Here is a 25088-nt window from a genome sequence, read left to right on the forward strand (position 1 = left end):
ACTAAACTGATGAAGTTACTGTGAAATTGGATTATGGATTGTAAATTAAGGAGGAAAGACACAATTTTGACTTTTAACTGAGAACTGATGGTACAAGCAAGTAAGATCTCAGAGCCCTTTTTCCCTCCTCCTGTTCAGGTTTCTCTCTCTCTCATCAGACTAAAGCTTTCCAAGAAAACAATGTAATCATTTAAATTGCTTAAGGTCATGTAACAACACAATTATGCTGTCTCTCTGATCAGCCTGTGTAGAGGAACTTGTCCTACAGCCACCAATCAGTCAGCCCTGTTAACAAGCCCTAGAGTCTGACTCCCCCCTCATCATTTTAAGGCCATCCATCACTTCTACAGGCTGCTGGGGCAGCAGCACTTCTGCCAATACATGACAAGATAACAATGAAACAACAGCTTTGGCTCCTGCATCCTCGTCTATTAAGAGCTCACAGTGTTTGTCACACTAAACAAGCTCGACAACAGGGGCAATCAGTTAGACATCAGGTTTATTGTTATGTCAGGGCATGGAGGGAATCAAGTGTTGATTGAGCACACTTAGCAACAGAGTTACATACTGATACTGAAGTTTTATTTCTTGTTAGAGAAGATCTGAACATGCATTGGTAAATCTGGTTGCGCAACAATTACCTTACATTAAATTAAGCTTTACTGGTAGCTAGACCTCTGAGAGATGTAGCAAAAACTAGCTGGCAGCACAGCTAGAGTAGCTGTAGCTGTCACTGAGGGCAAACTAAGTCAAAGTCTGACAATTTTGGTGACAGAAGAAACACTGGTAGTTAACATACTGCAACATTATTTGGTTCCCAACTAATGCTGCTACTTTTCCATGTAGCTATAAATAGTTACCTGTTATTGGGTTCTTAAAAATATCAAATACAGCATAGAAACAAAGTCATAAGCCTGTGTCACTGAGGAATACTCCAGACATGGTCTTCTTTGAGGGGACTGACCAAAGGGGGCCCAGGCCAGCCTTTGTTTTGTTTGAAAAGCAGTCAGTTATCTGCACATGTGCCCTGCTAATTATCCAACAGGGAAACTGGGGCTGGGAGCAAGATTGGGGTTAAAAGGAGGGGCTTTGTGGGATAACATTGAGGTCCTGACTTTTCATCCTCAGACCCCAGAGGGAGTTGGATGTAACACCTGTTAATGCCTCTAAAGGGGTCACTAATTGGACCTGACAATGGAGCAAATCATGTAAAGACTTACCAGGGGAATTGGATATGAAGAACTGATATAGCCTAAATCTTACAAGATAACACATTAATCAAGACTTATATCAAGATAAAAATGTTTAAGAATTCATCTTGCTGTATATCTTCTGGTGTGTTTTACCAGTAAGTGTTAGGATGTGTAACCTCCCCAACACTGGTTTTAAAAGACCAGCATATTCAGGATTATGACTGTACATTTTCACTGTTCAATGGTTATTATTCAGACCTGCACTGCTGTAATCAGCAAAGCAGTTTTGATTCATATTTTTCCTGACAAACTTGTATACTACTCATATACTAGAGCTGCATAGTTAGGACAGGGTCACCATCAGGATGTATTCCTTCAGGAACCAGACAAATACATTATTAGGTTTCTAAGTTCAGGGCTGTGCAGCTGTGTTACAGCATATATTCACCGATGCTTTAAATTAGGCTAGTCATATGTTTGGCTGTTAGCAGAATAAAAAATGTGACTTTTTGAGAACAATTTTAAATCTCACACAGGACATGGCCAATAAAGAGGAAATTTGTAGGCTCCAGCTTTGTCCACAGGGGGCACTAAAATCAAGACTAATCCAAAATTTCCTGGAGATGCTTTTACCAGTAAATGGAAAGGTTTAAATGCTCTGTTCAGAAGCTGAAAACAAGGCTGTTGTTATTTGCATAAAAGGTCCACTTTTGCATCTACACTGTTATCACAGGAAAAGGAAAAAATATAGCTTTATTTTGTATAACTCTTTTTTTTTTCAAATATATTTCACAAAGCCAAGAAGAAACCATAATCTTCCATTGTAGACCTGAAAATGAGACTTTTATTTTAAACTAATAAGTCCAAAGACAGCTCAAACACTGCAAGATATCATACTGCTTTTGCATCTGCTTTACTTATGTACAGGTCTTGAAATTGTTTAAAATGTATTGTTTTTGTAAATTCACGTGTGTTTGATAAGAGAGAAAGTCACTTAACTTCCAGTAAAGCTGTCAAGATTAAAGGTCGTACTCAGTTTGTCCAGGAGGTGGTGCTCTGCTCACACTGTTCTTGCTAAGTGTAAACAGCTAGGAAGCGGTGAGAACGTCAGAACACGCTGCGTAGCAACTGTGACTCCCTGTCTGTGCTCTCAGGTTAGTAAACTGTTGAAAGTATATTAAAGTGCACTAAAATGGCACAAAATACAAACAGGCTATTTCATAAGTTATGTGAGCAATTCTATTAATCACGGAGGACTTGTAGATGTGAGTTTTAGACAATGTTAGCTTCTCGTTTTTTCCAAGCTATGATGTTAGCTTCTTGCTAGCGGGCTACACTGTGAGCTCAAGTGCATAGCTAGCTTTCTGTTCATGAATATTTTAATTACATTAAAGCCACAGTAAGTTGTTGCTGAAGTTGTTGCTTAGGTGAATGAATGAGAAGATTAAGTAGTAAATGTCACATATCACATAGTGTTAGAGATACATGACGCAACAATTATTACTAAGAGGAGATGGACACTCTTGTAGCCTACCTATATGATATGCATTATTACCAGTAATGGGTGGGAAAATTTTTGCTTTTTAACATTGAAATGTATTGTCTAAAGCTGTTGTTTTGCTGTCTCCAAAGAAAATAATTGCCTTGATAAGTCAGTAGCGAGTGTGCACTATACTGTTGATCAAAGGACTCATGATTTAATTTGATTTTTTTTTTAACCAATTGTGTACAGTTTTTCAATTCTTTTAGAAAAGGCAATATATCAACATTTTCAATGCATGAACCAACCTAACCAGCTACTTAAAGGCATTTTAGACCCCTTTAAGATGTGCTGAAGCACCCCTAAATTTCACCTCAGCACCCCTAAAATGACAAATCTACGGGTATGTGAGTCCATCCCTCAAGATTTTTGGCATTTGGGCGAAGCTTTCTGAGCATCATTTTGGAAAAAGGCATAGTAACTACTAATAATATTTCAAGTCACATAATCCTTCTGATGCCATATCATACCTTAAAAAGACTTAGGCCTACACTTTTTCACAGTCAGTTTAGTCCAATAAAAGCAACTGGACGAGCAAGTTCACACAGACTCAGACATGAATTTATAGGTAGCAGTAAATCACTGAAGTATTATTTCACTTATTTAATCCTTTGGTTTGCTTGTCTGGGGTTGTTTTGATGTAGCATGTTAAATATTCATCAGAACAGCTGAGAGGCGAGTGAATTTTAACACAACGAGAGGCCCTTCAGTGTTTTTGACTGCTGTATTGTAGTCATAGGTAGCCAAACACTGATTTAGAATGATGATTTTAGGTTAATAGGCAGATAAAAAGCTCCGCCCTTCAAACATAAAATAGTGCAATAATATTGCAAAATGTGAGCTTATAGAGAAATCTTATGTAGTTGTGGTTCTCAGGTGGTCCTGCCTCAGGACCCACTACCAAATTGATAATGAGCTATTGTCAGCGGCCAAATTTCTGATATTCTTTTCAACCAGAATTACTCAATGAACCATTCCATGATTATGTTCTGTGAAAAGTCCTTGTAGCCTAACTAGCTACTGCTGAAAATTCTGTAGAGTTCCTAGTTCCTTGTTAAATTTAAAGATTTGGGGGAAAAGTCCCAGAGAATGTTACTAAAAGTTTTTGAAAAAATGCCCCCATATAAGTTAATACTCAAAAATGAGGGGAAATTACTTTACGTTTCCTAAAAAGATTATAGGGAAAATTTCTCAAAGATTTTAGGTAAATTCACAATAAAAATTCTTGAATAATTCAGAAAAATATCTGTCAAGTACATTTTTTGTTCACTTTCTACTGACAGCAACAAAATTGAAAAATGCTTATAGTCTTTGGCCATTTTTTTCCAGGCACACCTTCTCAACCCACTGGAAACATCATCACCACCCACTTTGGGTGGGTCCACAGGTTGAGAACTACCGCTTTAAAAGAAATGTCAATAGATTAGCAGAAAAATCACCTTTATGTACTTTTAAAATTAGGCCTAGTAACACTATGTAGAGATACATGAAAGTCCTGGATTCAAAACTTTGTTGATTTAGAAGACTCATTTAATGGCATTAATATTTGTCTCAACAATGAACAGAATTTCATCACATTAAAAAGCAGATAAAAAAAAGTAAAAGTCAAGTTCAGAAACATATTTTCCATAACATACTTTCCTTCTAATAAAATGAGGGATTATTCGGTAGGCACAACATCCTATGGAGCTGAACCTTAAATCCCCCCTTTAGCTACCTTCATACTCATGTCTGTAAAACATTAGATTTTGTAGTATTTCTTGTGAAAAAAGGTTGCAGCTGACAGTGATCATCCGTGGGCGTGGTATACATTTACATGGTTACTGAACACTCTACCTATCAGGTATTTTTTCTGACACTCTAGGATTGTGGGTACTGTAGTTTTTTGGCTATTATTGCAAGTAAACTGTGTTTTTCTGTCAAAGCGGTTGATATCTTACAGGCTTTTGTCTGCTGTGTATGCCCAGCATAAGCCATCATTTCACACACAGGTAACACAACTAATAATCAGATCAGCTATGGAGAAAATGAATGGGATTTTCCTTCCAGGATCACACTGTTGAGCTCTTTAACGATGATTGAATTGTTAAGAACAACACGCAAGCAGTTGGCTTTGTTGTAAGTCATTCTCAGTGTGCAGTCCTGAGGCCAGTACACTTACATAGCCCTCAGTGGAAGTATGTTTACTCCTTGCAAGACGAATTACAAAAAGCTCCTCGTTCTTGAACAGATTTGTTTTTGGTACTTGTCCCAGCCTGTAATTCCTGTCAGTGCAACAATTCTTTTCAAGTCAGAAGCAGAGACTGCATCTGTGCTTAATTTGTCTGTTTCACAAAAACCTCAAAGAAAACACTGCCACATCTTCCTGGTGTCACGCTGTAAGTGTCAGACAGTACTTCAGACTCTGTTTGATGTCTGTGTTTCTACATGTCGACATGTTTTCATCTCGTGTGTAATGTGTACCATCTCGCTCCATTCATGTGCATGACAGAATAACCTATGCGGTTATTTCTGGGTGACTCAGGCGTTCTGCTCTCCTGTAGTGTTGTCAGTCATACGCTGCTGTTTGGATAAACAGGAGTGGATGATGATAGGTTTGTGCCAGTGTGACGTCCTTTCACTGTCACACTCTGATTGCAATGCTACAGGAGCAGCAGGGAGGAAATGATCACTATGTTTCTAGTGTCTTTGTCTGTGTCCAAATCTGTTGAAAGTGAGTTTGTGGGTTGAAAGTCTGCATGGATTTTTTTTCTCTAACAGTGGGAGGGGTGGATGAAATGATGGGTTCCCTTCTTCTTCACACTCCGGTGATCTAAAGTACCCTCCAATAAGCGATTCCGTCTGTCGTCTGCTATTTATCAGAAGTGATGCCAGATCTCATTGAAGAAACAGATACTTCCGACAGGCCGCCACCCAGCTAGCTTAAAGGGGTTGGACTCTCTTTGATTAAGATTCTCTTACCTCCCTGGCCCAAATTAACCCCCTGTCAGAGAGCCACAAAGAGAACAAGCATGGCTGAGTTTGATTTATTCCTCACAGAGCCATCATGAGGGCACAGTTGGCCTCCCCATTTCCCCCCATAAGCCATGCACAACCAGACACTCTTGGCCTCTCTTTTTCCCTCCCTCCCCCTAGCCTGTCCCGCCCTCACACCTCCTGTCGCACGCACTCAACCTGTCACTCACAAAGATGACACACACAAAAAGACAGGCAGGAATCAAAAGGAGCTGATTAGCAATTAATGGTGCATCATTGTATTTGCATCAGGAGCATGTGTGTGTGCATGCAAAGTGGCGATGTCAATCATGCAGAGTGTCCCCCGGTCCCTCCCTCCCGCTGTCCGGTCCATGTGCTCCCTTAGGGGTGCAGCCACTTATGGCTATTGATACAGGGGAGATGACTCTGTTTAGTACCCACACACAAAACACTCACGCCCAATGCAGGAGAGCACAACGACCTCCTGCTGAGACAAAAGCTGCAGACACCGTTCTGATGGGTCTTAACACAACAAGCTGACACATCTACCAGGCAGAACACTTGGAATATACTCCGTTTTTGGGATTACAATGTGGCAGTTTGGATTCTGCACTCAGAGACAGACTGTAAAAGGATGGAGCTCAGCACTTCTTTGTGTGGTTGCTCTCTGCATGTGTCACGGATGCAGAGGGCTGCAAGTTTGGACTGTGGGTGGTGGGGGAAGTGTGCAGAATGCGTCCAGGTTCTCAGTTCCTGTGGTGTTATTGTTGACAGAGACGGGAGTCCCTCAAGAAGGAGTCAAGGAAGGGGCAACACCAGCTCCCACCACTGAACACGAGGATGACAACTCTCTGGGCTACACAGGTACTGCTGCTGCTTTCCCATTAGTCTTAAGGCTCATTACTGCTTCCTGTACATATCAAAATAGATCTATATTGTTTACAATCCTCACTGCTCATATACTCATGCATATCTGGTACATTTAAGTGACTGGTAAAAAAATTACATCAAGGGGGCAAGGTCTCACATGGACTTCCACTTCTCTTTCACTGCTCATTTGTGTTGTTGTAGTCATCCATCTAAGTGACCATGCAAGCTAACATTATATTTCTCTTTATAGTTTCCAACCAGCTCTCACGATCTTTATACAAACTGTCCTGTAATTTTCAAGTATTCAAGTATATGTGTTTTACTAGTCTAGTTTGAAATGTTAACTACATCACTGAATATGCCCTTTTGATGTTGGGTGCCATTGCAACATTTGGTCCATATCCATAAGCCTCTAGAGAAAGTACAACATTTTTTCAAAATGTTCAACCACACATATTTTCATAATTTGTAATTAATAATTTGTAATATAAATAATATGAAATATTGCAATTCCTTTTTGGAAAAATGATTAAACAAAGAGACTGGACAAAACAAATATCTATATAAATTACATGAATACAGCAATTTGACTCTATTTTCCCAAAATACCATAGAAATTTGGTAATTTCTCACAAACTTCCATTATTATCCCAGCAAAACCAGCAGTGTTAGGAGATATGTGATTTGAAATCTTGAGAAATAGTCAGAAATGTACTTGTCCTCACAAGAAAACGGAAAAAACATATGGGTGTACTGTATGTTCTTTTAGGGCATCCAGTCATCATGGACTTTATGTCATATTTTTTATCCTGGCACACATTGGGAACTCATTGGTAACAACTTTGCAACTCACTTTTGGGTCCCGACCTACCAGTTGAGAATAATTGGGATAAGCAGTATAGGTGATGGATGTACAAATTATAGAACTTCTCGTAATACTATGCTGTTTGTCTTTTAAACTGTTTTCATGTAACCCTGTCCTTATATTTATCAGAAAGCACTGGCTGTCTTTCAACACATTCTTGTGTGTAATCCTCTAAGTATTGTGTAAACATACAGTAGATGACGCTCTTAGATTCAAAATATGACTCTGGAACATGAATTAAAGCATTTTAAGGTCAGATTTGCTATAATACATTGGCAACCTCTGGGTAGATCAACAAAAAATGATGCCGATAGTAGATGAGCAATATCCAAATCAGTTCTAAAACTTGCAGGTCATATGTTATTGCTTTTAGAAGTGCATCCATTATTAACACATGGTCAACATAACCAATTGGTAAATGGGTACAGAAATACTTATAGTTACGTGCAGGGATAAAAGCATGATTTAAGTAAATAATAATGTGCATTCTTGGATGAAAGTACTGAGTATTAAAATACCCATGAGGAGTTTTAGTTGGTAATGAAACACGAGATTGATTATATTTATGCCATCATCTTAATGCCTGAAACAGCTGCTGGGGATATGTGTTGGACCAGATGTTTGATTTTTGTGTAGGATAAAATCAGAAAAGAGATGAAACACACCTCATGGTCCACAGGAGGCACAAAATTAAATGGAAAGGTCCTCACAGGTGCTTTAACTAAACACACACTTGACTGATAAACTAGTTGACATGCCTTTAGTTGATAAATACACTTCTTACCTAGGAATGAAGTCAAATTCTTAAAACACTGGAATTGATCCCCTGTTTAATGGTTGAACATGTCAAAAATGTTTTAATTATACATCCGTTGATCTGACTTCGCATACAAACTCTGTGAGCCTTATTCTTTGTAAGTGGTTTAATGCAAATTTAAGAAAAAAGCACAAATTGCACTCAAGGGGCACCTAAAAAGCTTTTCACTTTTTTGGCGACTGACTGAGCTGCTGTATTTAAGCCCTCTGAAGTGAAAACAGGCTAATTAATCAGACCAGAAATACAAAAATCACTTTGTAAAAGCTATAATGGAGGCAGAAATCAAAGTTAAAAGTTTTCAAACTGAAAAATGCATACAAGTATTGTCAGATCTTTGTGTCTTAGGTTGCTTTGTGGTGAAGAGCTGTAAGAGGGAGTCCTCACATGTGGACTCAGACTCACCTCATGAGGGCTCACAGGTTTCTGGAGAAACATTGTGATGACGTATGTGTTTTGGTTTCAGGCTGAAAGTGAGTGAAATAAGTGTTCTCAGTGTGTTTCCCCAGTGAGGACGCTTACCTCCCAAGGAGAATAACTGACCTCACACAGCTTCAGGAAACCTTGTGCAGAAAAGGAAGTCCAAATTAACTGCCAGAGGGTCATCGCTGTGTGCAGTGCTTGCTGCTCTGGACTTTATTTGCTTAAGAGACTAAAAAAAAAAAAAAAAAAAAAATCCTGAAATTTAACTATTATCAAGCTGTGCTTTTATCTTTGATGCCAAGCATTTGAAAATTTTGAGTGCAAACTAGTGCAGAAATCCTTAATGTAAACTTTGAGAATATCATCAGAGATCCCAGTTTCAAAAGGCTCAGCATGCTTTGAGTGAGTGTTTAAACAGGAAAATTATGTCATGCATCATTTAGCATAAGTTCATCTTAAATCTGACGGGTGGACAGTGCCAGAAGTTCATCTTTAATCTGGCCATTTAATCCCATCTGTGCATGAAAATGAAGGAAATTGATCTGGCCCAGTCAGTGGATTGGAAATGAGACTAATGTGTCCTAATACCTCAGTCTGCCGTTGATAGGGTGAAGTGGGCATCTGCCAAAGATTCAATTTTCAGGGAGCGTGATTCGCTGCAGGAGGATTATCTTGACAGCTGCCACTTTTTGCTCAGGTGAAAGAACAGTGCACCTTCAAACATGATGCTGAAGGCTCCTTTAGGTGCCAGCTTGGCTTTAATTGTCATGTGAGTTGAGTGATTATCATAGAGAACGAGAATCACTGATTTCAGATTAATTTTCAATGTTTATTTGAACTTACTCTGACATATGACACTCAGGCAGAATGAGGAGGTCTCGATGAAAATTGGGCTTCTTTATCACGGCCTCAGTCAACTCATTTTCATATCTACACCCCCATGACACAAGTTAGGCTTTACAAGCTTTTAAAAGGATAAACTCACTGTTATTTTAATCATTTGATTATTTACGCTATCAATGACTGAAGCTTTGAAAAAACTGAACCTATTTCATAAGAAGCTCCATTAGAGAAGAATAACAACTGTTTCAGACTGGGTGCTTGACAGGATCATGATAGAAGCTACTTTCCATGTCAACATGCATATTAGCAATTCAGCGCTGCCAGACCAACAGCATGAGCACTGCTACTCAGACTGCTCATGCTCAAAGAATCAAGAGAGTAGAAGGCTCACCTGCAAAAATTTGCTTGATAACAATTGTTAATTACTAGGACTACTATGCAGTGCTCTTACTACCTCTGCATAGTAAGACACCTTTAGTTGTGGTTCCAAGCACACCTATCCAACCCTAAACGGTGGAGCTAGACACACTGCCAGCTTATACCCCCACATTTTCAGGTCTCCTTTGAAAAAGAGATCTCTGATCTCAATGGGACTAACCTGGCTAAGTAAAGGTTAAAAGGTTAGATTGCAAAAAAACAGAAATAAACAAACAAACAAATAAAGGTACAGTTGGCTATGTTAACTCAGTTGTACAAAACCAGACTGCTTGGTGAAATGAATCATAAGGTCTTCTTCCTCCATAGCCCCCCCAAACTCCTTTGTTTTTATCCTTTAAAACCTTGAAGCAGCTGCTACAGACAGTGATATGCTAATGTCTTATATGGTCGTCACCTGGGATTAATTCAGCCCACTTTGAATTTTAAGGAACCACGTGCTGACCTGAAGTTCACAACACATTGAAAGTGTTTTTTATTGGTCCCCCAAGACATCAACTCTCAGCTAGCTCTAAATTGTTTCCCAATATCAAAGAGCTTTGCACAGAACTTAACATTCATAATAAATGAGACTGACCTGTGTAAAGGCAGAGGATTACAAAAAGCTCTCATACTTTGCTACCCAACACACATATAAGGCCACATAAGTCTTTGGCTCTTCTGCCTGGACATGAAAGGCAGAGCGTGACTTCAGAGAGCGCATCAGAACTCATATCCTGCCTCTCTGCTGACGGCTACCATTGTGTTTGTCACCGATCACAAAGGAAGTCCACCTCAGAGGGCTGCTCTATTTGTCAGGTTGTGAAAATAAAAATGGGGAGGAAATTGATACTCTCTCCACTGATTGGCTGCTGAATAGAGAGGCTCAGACTACTGTGTTATTGAATTTGATTCTTCTCTCAAAGCGTTTAATCCTGAGCGTCTACAAAAGAAACTTTGCTGTACTGACTGAGGTACAGAGAGGTCAAGAACTAGCCAACCAAGTCAGAGGAGGGCTGAGGAATCTAAGTGGATTATTTGATTAAGGAAATATGGAGGATAGCGTTACAATTAAGATCACCACAGTACAATGACAGCTCTTAAACCATATTTCTGTGTTGAAGATATGACAGCAGATGGATAAAGACAGAAAATAAAATAAAGATTTGGACCAGTCAAGTGATGCAACAAAGAAAATTCAAACCCAATGGTTAATGAAGGAGAAATCTGCTGACCAACCAAAACACATAAATGATGCAACACTACATCTCAAAGCCAGTTTTGATGTTCTAGTTGTTGTAAAAGCACAGCTTTGATTGGATGATTCACTCATAAATTAAAATTGCTGAGAAAACAGAGGCTAACATCAAGTATATAAATGATTCATTAGGCTAGTTCAGTTAGATGACTGATATGATACCAGTGGGGCTATATACACACCAAGCAACCACCTTGGATATATCCCCCTACTCATATATGCTTTGTCACAAGGACTCAGCCTTTTTAGGCTGTGGCTACCACTCTGGCCAATCTGATATAAGAGGGTTTGGTCTACAGAGGATTCCCTATCTGCACCGACAGCTGTTCCCATGCTAACCCTTTCATTGCTTAACACTACCCCAGTCATCTAGCAACATCATCAGCTGCACTGGAACTAACAAATATGACATACGTCATGTAAATTGATCTATTGATTATTGGTTTCAAGGCCCCTTAAGTTTCTTTTAGATTACCATTTGTAGCTGTTTGATTAAGTTTAAACCAGTTTCTTAGAGTTACAAAAGTAAATATAAAGTCGCTGATGAAGAAAACTCATGCTGAATCCCAATTAGGGTCTGCCAAAAGGCGTGCGGGAGACTCCATAAAAAGGTGGAAGAAAGTTCTTTGGTCTGATGAGACCGAAATGGTGGTAATTGGCCATCAGCGAAGACACTATGTTTTGGAGACACTAACCACTGCACATCAACACAAACATACCATCCCCACTGTGAAGCACAGCGGTGGCAGCATCATGCTGTGGGGATGCTTCATGGCAGCCAGCCTTGGAAGGCTTGTAAAGTAGATGCTAAAATGAGTGCGACAAAATATTAGAAAATCCTGGAGGACAATCTAATTCAGTCTGCAAGAGAATCACTCACAGATTTATTTTCCAGTAAAACAATGACCTGAAGCATGCAGCGAAAGCAACATAGAAATTGTTTAGAGACAACAAGGTGAATGTTCTGGAGTGGCCGAGTCAAAGCCCAGACTTCAGTCCAGTAGAGGATTTGTGGCTGGACTTGAAAAGGGCTGTTCATGCCTGATCCCTGTGCATCCTGACAGAGCTTTGGTAGTTTTGCAAAGAGGAATGGAGTAAAATTGTATTATCCAATTGTGTTAGCCTGATTGAGACCTATCCACACAGACTCAGGGCTGTGATTTCAGCTAAAGATGCATCCTCTTAATAATGGAATTGAAGGGGGTGAATATTTACCCACTGATACCACATCATTTATTAGTATCCTGTTTTTTTCATTGGTTGGGCAAGGCGCAACCTGCCCCACTCTGCCTTTAACTGGCCAGAATTCATTTGTGCCTTCATTGTTTGGTTTGGTAAGGATTTCAGAGGAAAGCCAGTCAGAGGTAGAGTAGAGCAGGTCATACTTAGGTCAGTACTTTCTATCAGCTTACTTCCCTCATCATGATTTCACAATGATCCTTATCATCTGAAATCAAGCAGCAGGCGTTGGTGGTCACTGTGCATGTGCATAGACTGTTTATCCTCAGCTGGACAGGTTGCTAAAAAATTGAGGCATACATGCAGATAATGCCTACTTCTGCAGACTCAACTATACTACTGCTCATGCACAGGGCCAAAACAGTAAAAAGATATGACAAGGCTTTGTCAGCATTTGGTGCCAAAGTCAACACAAACCAAAGGTTCCTCTTGGGGGCTTGAACTAGAACTAAAATGCTTTCGTTTTAGTACTCCAGCACTTACACAGATTTTTTATTCATGCTTTTGGCTGTGTTTTTAATCTATCTCCTTAACTTTAATGATGTGCCACTCATTATCCCTAAGTTTGATATTATTTACCACACCTGCACATAATTTTCCAAGGAATGACACATGCTTAGAACTTTGCACATTTGCTCACTTCCCTTGAATTACAATTGCTGACTCATACTCATGCAGCTAAGCTTGTTAGATAGGAAAAATAGTCAAACATGTTGCTACAAGTTGTTGCACACATTCACTACACATGTATCATTTGAAGAAGGATAAATCATTCTTAGAGTGCTAGAGATTTAATGACATCTAAGATTTAGCTTAACTGTTTATTCTTCTAACTTCATAAAGATAAATAAGAGCATGTTCCACTTTAAATTGAGCATTTGATTCTTATTATCTTATCCTATTATTGTTAAGGTTAGTGAGTGGCTACAAGAAGCCTGTCTCCCCTTATTGCTGTAGAGGAGGAGTTCTCTCTGTGTGAAACATGGCACTGACAGCTTTACCATGAGAGAGATGGAGAGCTCTACTCTCCATTTGTCCTCTGCTTTCATTACCGGGCTGTTGCTCTGGCCTTGAGAGTTCCCAGCCTGAAAACCAATTTCATTGACAGTGTCACCCCCCTCATTTATTACCCCCGAGTCAGCACAGCATCAGGGTGGCACATAGCCATGACACTCACTTATGTTCATCAGTGTTAGTGCTATTGTAATCATGATGCAGGAAACAAAGAGAGCGCTACACGCTAGGCTAGCTGCACTCTCATATATTACTCCCAGTGCAGCAGCAGGGCTCATTTGCTTGCAGTGCAACAAAAGAGAAAGATCCCAAGCTATGCCTTAAGGAGCGATTCACATGAGATATAATTGGCAATAATGTTCTACATGCAGTTAAGGTTTTTTTGGTTCCCCCATCCAATCTCATTTCTTCTCCCTTGTCTGCACAGCTTAGCTTAGCAGCATCCCAGGAAACGGCTCTATTAGCCTTTCCCATCAGGATGGAAAGTGGTGTAATGTGGTCAAGAGGCACTGGAGAGGGGCCTGAGATTTGAGCTGGGAGTTAGCACAAATGTGAAGCACAAAGACAGCGAGGTGAGAATTAAATTAGACATATTCAGATTCACGTTTCTAGTGTCCTCGTGATAATTGGGGAGAAATTTGGATATGGTTTTGCTAAGTGCTAATCATCAGCTGCTCCTGCCCTGTCAAACAGGTTTAATCTCTCAGTGAAAGGATAATAAGTGTTTTCTGATGATGTAAATGGGTCACATTCTTCAGTGTCCCAGGGGAGAAATGAGGGAATGATTTGGCTCATCTGACTTCAGGGTTCAAATAACAGCTGCAGCGTTTTCTTTAGATCCTAATTTTCACTTTCTTTGAAATGTTGTCTTTGACCTCACTTTCCATCCCTCTAAAGCTCCAAAGATTTAGGCCCCAACAATCAAGGGGCTGTGATACAATTTGAGGCTCGTCACAACCGATTATGGCACAAGTAATCCTCAAGTGTGTGGTGTCACTATGATTATTTTACTGCTCCTGATTGAGTTGGAGCCTCTCTGATCTTGAATTGTAAATATAAAAGGTTGGATTTTTTAGAAATTAATTCATCCATCCATCAATCGATCCATTTTCTACGCCTCTTATCCCGTGTGGGGTCACAGGGGACTGGAACCCGTCCCAGATTTCATTGGATGAGAGACAGGGTACACCCTGGACTGGTCACCAATCAGTCACAGGGCTGACATAAAGATAAACAACAGAGCATGCTTACACTCACCTGTGGCCAATTTAGGACGTGAACTAGGAACCTATGTCAGGGACCAAGCTATCACACACAAAGACAAAGGTGTAAAAAGTAGAAAACTGGTTTCACCCTTGTGTTGTCTTAAATTTCCATATACTTCACTTATTCTAAAAGTAAAAAAAAAAAATACTCTTCACTAAACACCTGTAAAATAGAAGATGAGGAGAAACATGCAAGAACATTGCTCAACAATCAAAATGAAGTCAACTAAGTGAAAGGAACTAAAGTATCAAGACATAATTAAAGAGACCTGAGTCTAAGTGACACAGATGGGGTTTTATATAAGGACCAGTCCAATATAAACACAAGGGGGAACCTACATTTTTAACTGACTAAACTGACTAAAGCTAAAACCAACAAAGTCACCCTACAAGCCTACAAAGTCAGCAGGTCATTTGTCAGGAGATCTCAGTGAACAGAACACAAGAAAAGGCAAGTATTACTAAAATTAAAGCACTTGGTATCAAATTAAAGCATGTGACAGAGTGTTGGCTAAACTGTGTGCACCCATATTTGAAAACAACTTTCACAGCAACAGTGAAGTAAGATTTATTTTAAATAAAGTAAATGCATTGTTTGGTTCATTAAAGGAGGAAAAAATGGCAAAGATTTAACATATTAACAAAAAGATACACTAACATGAGGGAGCAGCTGATGCAACTGCTGCAGTCTCCCACATAAACAAAACAAAGCCAAACAAAAAACACAAAACGATAGAGTACGACTACATTGAAACACACAACATCAGTGTAAATATTAGCCCTTGAGGAACAGTGTGGTGTAGCTGCCACACTGTGCGTTGCATCAAGTGACTCATCTTTCCAGCAGAAACTTTTAAAGTACAATTTTCAAAAATGAGAAGCCCATAAAACTAAGAAAACATTTTCCTAGGATCACTAAAGCTTTTAAATCACAGAGGACTATCAGTCCTGTCTAATGCAATTTTGAAAGTGTAGAGGAGTTGTATCAGTAAATTATTTAAAGTCTTTCCTATGTTCAGGAGCTGAAGGAGGTGAGCGTACTCTTTGTGTGAGCACAGGCATCTCGTCTAAAATGCACAGAACTCTACAGACTGATTTAAAAATATAATATGCCTCCTTAGAAACTTTGGAATTATGGAGACACTTTCTTGGAATGCAGTATCCTGTTTTCTTAGCATGCCTGTTGTCAATACAACATCAGATTGTGGTTTATTTAAGAGAGCCAAAGGCTAAAATAAAAGAAGTAAATGGATGGACTGAAATACAGAGAAACAACTGGAGCACTAAACCCTGACTAGAAAGTTTGTTCAGTTTCACATCCATCACAGATTGAATTGGGCTGTGTGCCTTCAGGCAGCTCTGTGTACTTCTCCAGCTTTGAAATCAGGTGTATATATAAATGTCAAAGGACCGCTCTAAAGTTAAGGACCACTGTGTCTTAATAGTGTGTAGTAGGGGGTAGACTGACCACTGGCACAGTCGAATATTGATCCAGATATTTGGCATTTAGCTGATTATGGTATCAGTGTTTTGTTTTACCAATACTAAAATCAGTTAATTCAAAGGTGTGCTACTTTGGCTCCACTACATGGTGTGTCTTCCCCTCTGGGTTTGTTTTCTCTCTCTACAGTCTCATCTAATGTTCTGTCCACAACACTATCTGACTGGCTTGATGTCTCACAACTACCGGCCAATCAGCACTGAGGCCTGGGTGGTACTGACACAGGGAGTGTGGGGTGTCACTTTCTCTTTCCTGCTGTCACTGTGTTACCCTGTGCTGTTTCTTATGTTGACTGAGCTAGTGCTAAACTGTGTATTTTCCCTATTTTTTCAACATGCAGTTTTACTTTCACCACACTAAGTACATTTTGTTCTTCATAACAAATGCTTATCAGTTCCAAGTATTGGTCACTGGTCACATGCACAACTAATAGTCAGCATTGATATCAACTCTTAAAAAACAATATTGGTCGACTGTATGGATCTCTTTCATGTCCAAATGGCCCCAAATAAAGCACAATCTATTCTTTTATTCAGTTCTGTTATGTAGAGGATATACACTTTTCCAACAGACTACACTCATGAAACTGAGTGTCAGCACATTCTGAGGCCTGGTTGTCTGCAGTATGGAAAAAAAGTTGGAGTGAAAAAGGCTCATATCTGCTTAGATTAGGGACATTTGGACTCAACAATGATACCTACTGTTCCCAAAGACATAGTGGACTGTGCACACATTGATATGTGGCCAGATATCAGGTTTCATAGCATTCATATGATAATGATTACTTTATTTATATAGCACTTATCAAAACACAGTTTCAAAGTGCTTTACAAATTGCATAGAATAAAACAAGATAAACAAGATCAAATTAAAAAGAACAAACAATATTAAAAAAGGAGAGGAAGAATACACAGAATAAAATACAACAAAGATTATAGGGAGGAGGGTGAGGTATACAGACTAAATAGGTTAGTTCCCAAAAATTAACTAGGATTTTCAATTAAAAAAGCCTTCCTATAAAAATGAGTTTTACGCTTAGATTTGAAAACCAGGAGTGGGTGTGTCAGCCTTATATTCTCTGGTAGGGAGTTTCAGAGTTTAGAGGTTCTAGTGGCAAATATCACATATGGACATGAAGTTCACAAAGCAGAGCTTGAAGACATAACATGAACCACTGCTCGATGTGAAACGGAATTAAAGTTTAAGTGTTTTATTACTTCAAGGTTTCAGATCACTTTTTGTTATTTTGTATGCCAACGATCATGTGATCATTTTTACTGTGCTTATATGTAAAACTATCTCTCTGTGTTTTAGTCTGTTCAGATTTGAGGTGTAATCAAAGAAAGATTAACATACCTGGGTGTTCTTTAAATATAAACTAGCTCAATTTTTCACTGGTTATATTTAATATTCTATTACTATAACAGCGAAACTGTCCTTAATATGTGTAAATATGTTTGGCAAAAATTAAAAGTATAGAGTTAATTTACTGATTTCATTTAAACTGTGATAAATATCTGTGAACAAACCTTTATTTTTTCAACTCTATCTGAAAAACTAGCCATGATAATCAGGTTCTACAGCTTTGTCCTGTTGCTTTGTTAACACAATGTTATAAATCCAATCATACATGTTACATCAGCTGAGGACCTACACTTCCTATGGAGAACATTATCAAGAAATAATTACTAAATACACAGCCATTTTCAGCTGAATCAAAGCACTTTACTGCATACTTTCTGTTGATTAGATTGCAGTCACCAGTATGGTCTTTCCGCCACAGGTGGTACTTCAGTCTCTGGCACTGGCTGACGCAGTGTGCATACCTTCTTTTTTCTGTTCTACTTTGTTCTTTGCTATTTTACACTGACACTGAGACAGAGACCCGTTGTGTGCTTCTTGTATTCAGACTGCTGTTAGATTTTAGAGATGAATTCATCAGCCAGATATTTCATCATTTTAACAGAAGGTAGCAGCAGTGTTAAGCACTTATTATAACTAGTTCAAGCATTAAATTATCTTATTTTTATTGTGTTAAGAGAGAATGCTGGCAATTTTTTGTACTTTCCTTGTAAAGTTGAGTGTTTCGACTTAAACACTGAAAAAGTAAATGGATTCTTTAGATCCGCCTTTGCCTTTAGATCAATTAGTGATTTTTATGAGCAAACACATAAAGAGTGCCTCTCTGACAGCACCGTGTACTCCTCCCTGCAGAAATTACTCTAATAACTGTCAGTGCTGACTGACAGCTTGATGGCCTGTAAAACCATAGCTGGCTTTTATTAGGGCTGATATGATTCATCCATAGTCATGTGGCTCACCAAGTTCAGCCGGAGCTGATATTTGGCCTGTTTCTCTGAGCCTCAGTGTGAGACTCAGCGGTGTGACCATGTCTCAGCAGGGCTCAGCGTCTGTCTGTGTGAGAGAGGAGAATGTCATGGGTGGGTGGGGTGAGGGGGGGCAGTAAATCTGAGCAGCACCTGCTCCCTGGACTCGAGCGCGTGGTGTGAGGTCAGCAGCGCCAGATATCCCATCGATCATATTTATTACATTCATCACAGCGGCAGTTTGTTTTGGCAGCTGATCGCACCGGAGAGAGAGAGAGAGACAGAGGAAGAAAGAATAGTCTTTTTATTCGAGGGGCAGGGGAATTCTTATAGTCTGAGCTCTGTCTTTGCATTTTTCTCTGCTCAGAGTCTTCAGAGAGAGATCATTCACTGATGCTGGCTCGGAGAAGTTCCCATTAAAACCACAAACTACTGCAGAATGATACTCTGGAAAGTTTGTGGGAGAAATAACTTTGAGAAAGACAAATATTACTGCTCTATCAATTCTCAGCTTCTTGGCAGTTTGGTTTTACAGTCACACTTTGTCTAGAATGTAGAGTGTTTTTGTTTTTCTTCTTTGATGGATTTCTCTGCAATTATGTCAAAGAACAAATGTAGAAAACACATATTTAATAAGGAATATTTATGTAGTCGTCTAAATCTGCAGAAAGTATTACAGACTTTTTAGCCACTGTCATAACAGTGATATTTGTCTCTCGGTTAGAGCAGCAGCCTCGTTAAAATGCTTTGTTCTAAATTGTTAATTTGTTTACTGGCACACAAAGTACGAGGAGTGATTTTTCAGTTATTACTTACCTGTTTTGGTGATGTTAAGGCAATGAGTTATTCATAATAGGTTCCTTGCAGATGATGTTACACGGCAGCAGAGACGGCCATGTTTTGAGCTGTTTACACTATGCCAACCATTCACAGTGCAATAATAGAAACATTCTTAATTCCTAAGTACTTTTGTGTCCTGAAAGTAGTGAAACATTTGGACTGAAAACAGAAACAAACAACACTCAGAGATATGGCAGCAGGCAGGAATTGACAAAGCTTTCATGTACTGCCTGGACACGTAGTGTCACACATCAATCGTGGTCTGCAGGACTGAGTACTTGGAGATATTGATCGCCTCTATGCCAGGTAAATCAGTTTAACTGTGAAAAAACATCACTTTTTTAGTAAAGTGAAGGGATAATACTCAATGTGTGTAGAAATGTTCTGGTTCCTGTTCATTCCTCAGGGCTGTCCCCCACTTCCTGACCCCCAACAGACACTGAGGATCACATTATTGTAAACAACCTATATACGGCTGATATAGACAGAAAGTTTCATATCTGCCGATACCAATATCACACCGATAATATTGTATATCCAGTGGTAGCTTTTCCAAGAGGCCAAAACCCTGTCTCAGCCCCTCCTCTTTGCCTGTTACTTTTCTATATGTCCAGTGTTGGGCTTCAAAGCTATGCTTCAGTGATGTCACTGACAATACGTCCATGTTTTATACAGTCTATGGGACAGTGGGTCTGATGCACAGTTTTTGTTTTTTGCCTTTAAATGTTACAAATACAATCCATTTATGCCATTATTTAAAAATTGTATTGCCCAGAGATTTATAGGATAAGTCAGCAGAAACTGGTGATCCCCTCACCTTTTTTAAATGTCTCTATTAGTTTGACTTTGTGATATAAACCATTTTACCAACTTTTAAATGATTGCCAGTACTTAGGAACAAGTATTGGTGTCCCCCTTGGATGAACTGCATTGACTCTTTTCCAGTATGGTGCCATTACTGAATTAGGATTTAATCTGCACACATTGGCTAACAACCAAATTGAAGTAAAACTGACAAACTTCCCACCAGATTCAGTTTTACTTAGTGTTTATACTTAATAACACAAGTTAGCATGCAAACCCACCAAAGACAGTGAACATGGTAAATGGTTACAAGTATAGATAAGTTAGCATATTTTGATTATCGTGAGCATGTTAGCATGTTCGCATGAGCATTTAGTTCAAAGCACCTAAATTAAGCCTATTAGAGATGCAGACTTGACAGTAGACTCCTGTTGGCACTCCTATGCTGCCATTTCAAGGTGGAATATTTACACCACTATTATGCCTCATCTGCAGTGTGAAACACACACTGACAGATTGGTAACAATGGAGGGAAGACTGGCAATATGTAATATTAGAGTAGGCTGGTCTGGGCAGAGCTGTGCATGTGTGCATGCTCCAGTGTGGTTGTATATGGAGCCTGTAGACACTCTGGGACAAAAATATCAGGCATTGCAGATTCAATTTGTAAGAACAAAGCTGTAATGATGGCAGAACTCTGTTACTAGGCTGTTGTTGAACCACAACCTATACAGGACTCCAGTCTTGTTCAATTAGTGTCGGCAATGGAACTGGGATTTTGAAGAAAAGGGAATTGACCCAATTGGGACAAACTGAGCTACTGACCTAAAGATACAAACACAAATCAGTAATTTGTAATTATTAGATCGTCTTTGCTGGTCTTCTTCTAGTACTAGACATTATTCCTATTTAAAGGGTAGGAGCTGAATTCTTTAACTTGTTAGCAGCACTTAAGAGCCAGTCATGTAGTTTCACACTGATGACATTGCTCTGCATGTCTATCAGCTTCTTTGACTCTTATTGAGTTGTTTAATCTGTCACTGTCAGTTTTGTCATGTGTTTATCCTGAGAAGTTATCAGAATAGAATATTTGACCCTTTTTAAAAACCTTTACCGCTGATGCTCACATTTGTAATGCAGTTACACGTAATGAAGAGATTAAATCAGGAAATCGCTGTTTATGCTTCCTCTTAAACAATGCTCAGATTGTTGATGTGATCTGCAGCTCTGCTCTCAGTCAGGATCTCGTCTTGTATCTCACCGGCTTTTGATTGGCCGCAGTCCAGCAGCGATAAGAACAAAAGAATCTCTTGGCTCGGTTACTCCGAGGCCCACTGTCACTCATTAAAGCTCTCCTGCCTCTAAACCAATTAAGCCAATTAAGCATGAAACACAATGCTGCTTGTTTCTGCCATTTTGCATTTTATATGAGGGAGGGAGTGAGTTGTAGGTCACCAAACAAACTGCACAAGAAGAGAAAGGAGCAATTCAAGGACAGCCAGAGAAACTTATATTGGATAATATGTTCCAGGCTCCTTTTTCTTGATATTATGCAGCGGGGCAAAGAAATGCACAAACTGGATACAAGTGCAGATCAGAAGGCTGAATACTTGTTACTAACATAATAAACTTCCACATGAAACATAAGCAACTAATAAACATTTCTGAACAGAAGTGGCAAATATTCATGCTCACTTCCTGAACGTCTGCTGCAGCAAATACTCCAACATGTGACTGTATTTTGAAGTCGCCGCCAGGACGTTATGTGATAGCCGGGTTATTTTAATCAGCCTCCACAGGCCATGTCGAGGCTGACGCTAAACAGATGCTAATGTGAGGCCCATTAAAAGACATGGGGAGAAAAAGAGGGGATTCAGTGTGTGCAGGCAAGCAGAAAAGCAACAGCCTGTTTATCGCCTCATCCTGCTTTGTGCTGCAGAACCTCGCCGCGGCATCCTGTGAAGCTCCCCCTTGCTCTTTCTGCCTCACATTTCTTGCAGCAACGTCATGCATGGGGGCATTCCCTGAACAGAAACAGATTTGTTTAGTTCTCTGTCCTTTTTTTCCTCTCATTGGACCCCCTGTCCATTTTTTATCATGTCTGAAAACTGAACAGAGAGGCTATGGTGTGAAGAAGACTGTTTCACTCTCCACTTTATGTTTTGTCACACATTTCTTTGCATCTGTCTTGCTCTGTCCTTTTCTCTGCCGTTTGGCAAACGCTCAATAAAATGGTGACAAGAGACATTTTTAGCCTTGTCTGCATTTTAAAGAAAGTTTTGGCTCCTCTCTCATGTTCATCTGAGTGGGTTAACTGTATTTATTCTGGGACAGAGCCCAGATTTCTACATTCCTGGGCTCTTGTGCTGGGCTGAAGGGCCAAAGTATAGTCCACAGTGGACAGGCAGGAGGAAACGTCCTGCCAGTCACTAAGGTTTCTGTAGATGTTCCAGAGATGTGACGGGACAGCACTTAGAGCTTCACTTTCAGTTTATGCTGACATGTGTCAAGGTCCAAATATGCTATTTTTGTCTAACTGACCAGCTTTGATTTAAATTCAGATCAGTCTTTTGGCACAGAGGACACATTTTTAAACACAGATGATGTCTGTTCAGAGGGAATCAGAGAAACCAGAGGATAGAATAATTGGATAGTGTTTCTAAAACAACTTTGACCTCAAGATAATTTCTGTAGGAAAGTTCAGACCTTAAGTGAAGTGATGTACGGTTCACCCCCAAGCAAAAAGATGTTGTTAATCATTGATTCATTACATTTTCTGTGAGTATGCTGTGTATCAGCTGAACACCACCTGTTTTTCTGTTTCCACTGAGTCTCAGTTTCAGTGGGTAAATTCAGTCACTTATTCCACTATGGCGTACTGGATTTGTCTGATCTTTGCTCTTTTATTCCATATAAATATATTTTCTTGTGATTTGATTGCAATTGATTGGTCAAAAGTTTCCCAAAGTGATCATGATTATGAACCAGTTTTGTTAAAAGTAACAGTGCTGTGTCAGATCAATCTCAGAGAGACCAAGAAAAGAACTTATAAAATGTTTGTTTTTGTAATAGAGGTCAGCTAGTTCATTTGTAAATCATTCCAGGAAATCAGGGAAATCTGAACATTGATTTGTGTTCATGTCACACTGACAATCAAATGTTTCACTTCGATTTAAATTTTTTTTTAACTGACACTATAATGCCATAATTTATGTAATCTTGAACATTTATACCACTCAAGGTAGATCAAGTTGCATAACTACAAGTGACAATAACTAAAAGATGCACACTAAGCCAAGAAGTCCACTTCTGACATGTTCAGTTTACCATCCATAGAATAATGTGGTTGCTCCCCAGCGACGAGACTTTTCTGAGTCAGTAACTTCACTCATGGTTTAAAAGTGTCCATTACTCAAGCATTCTGGGAAAACTGTGGATTAAGAGATGATTGTCAAATAACTTTAGTACGAGTTCAAAATATATTTAAAGTGACTGAGTACTAAAATTGTTTTTTTTTAACTCAGAAAATAGAGCTGAAATAGCTGGTCTGGATTTTTAAGTCAACACAACTAATTTTTAATAACCTTCAGCTGTTGGGTCTTACAGCGCATTCAGTAATTCCTTAATATTCATGTTTGTGTCATGCTACATGCATGAATTTCTTTTCCTGTGATAGTCTTGCATCCTCTGCCACAAATTCCCATCATACCACTGACTTTCAATTTTATTTTGTCACTAGAAAAAATTATTCTGTGTTTGGTCTGAACACACTTTTACAGTTTAACCCAAATTTTATCAACCCCACACTCATTTTATTTGCGCTTTATTCATTTAAACTCATTACAAGTAAACTTCTTTCCCCATCAAAATTGATGCGAATCAGCAGGTTTCAACTTCAACTTTGTTGTTATTGAATTTGGATCATCAGCAGGCATCGAGACACAACAGATACACCAAAGACAGCTCATAAGATAGAAATAAGACATAGAATTTCTCACTTTAAGTGAAGGGCAAGCATACTTCAACCACACAGGGTAAGAGGCTGAAACGGCTTGAAAACTTCACAGTTAAGTGCATCCTTAAGTCAACTACAGTGATGTGCAGAGGCAATAGGTATAAAAGTGTTTGATCTTAAAGGTAAGATAAATAATGTGGACACCAATAATAATCAGTATTTTAAGAAGTGTTAGGCTGGAGTACTCTTAGAAACATCAGAAATTCATTGAAGACAGTACAGCTGATGTTAAACAGCTCCTTCACTACCCTCAGCAACCAATCAAAGGGTTTGTTTCCTAATTTAGCAGACATAGCAACACCAATATGATCCAGCTTTGTTTGGACTGTAGGTCATCCCTCCTCTCTGCCCTCACATCACTTCTCCTCCTCCTCATCCCTTCCTCTCTGTCTTTGTCGGCCCCACGTTGACAATCTGTCATCCCACCTGAAAATCATCCCATCCTCAGGAGGGCCGTGACAGGGCAGGGAGAGGTCTCCTGTTTTTACGCCCACTGCATGACAAGGCAGTGTTCATTTCACATGATTTATACCCCGCAGACTCCAGCGACCACACAGACCCATCATGCAACAGTTACTTCTACAGGAAGTCTTCAAATAAGAGATTTCCATGTGTTGTGAGAGAATGGAAAATGCTGGCTCAGGTGAATAAATGCAATTCCATATGGTGACCGTCCTTCATTTCAAGGCTGATTTTTGTTTAACAGTGAGGGTTTAAGGCTTTATATGCCACATTCTGAATATTACCCTGAATATACTCTGTGTAAATATATTGCATGGTTGTGGCTTCCTGAAAACAGAGTGAAGTCAACCTCCTTTTGGGTTTGTTATTGTCAGCTCTGTGTTCACAGTGATGGGATTGGATTTGTGTTGTTTGTATAAATCAAT

At 39.3% G+C, this 25088-nt stretch overlaps 1 protein-coding gene across 3 annotated transcripts in view; it reads left to right on the plus strand.

The window, feature by feature from the left end:
* robo1 (roundabout, axon guidance receptor, homolog 1 (Drosophila)) overlaps positions 1–25088 on the plus strand; it is a 350443-nt gene that overhangs the window by 135877 nt on the left and 189478 nt on the right. For 2 of the 3 annotated variants that reach the window (XM_041803292.1, XM_041803317.1), the window contains exon 3: positions 6484–6573. The exons of the other annotated variant lie outside the window; for it this stretch is intronic. In XM_041803292.1, coding sequence (XP_041659226.1) covers positions 6484–6573 — 90 coding nt within the window. The remainder of the gene's footprint in view (positions 1–6483; positions 6574–25088) is intronic. 3 annotated transcript variants of the gene reach the window in all.

Source organism: Cheilinus undulatus, linkage group 2 (genome assembly GCF_018320785.1).
Source record: "Cheilinus undulatus linkage group 2, ASM1832078v1, whole genome shotgun sequence".
In the NCBI taxonomy this organism is placed as follows: domain Eukaryota; kingdom Metazoa; phylum Chordata; class Actinopteri; order Labriformes; family Labridae; genus Cheilinus; species Cheilinus undulatus.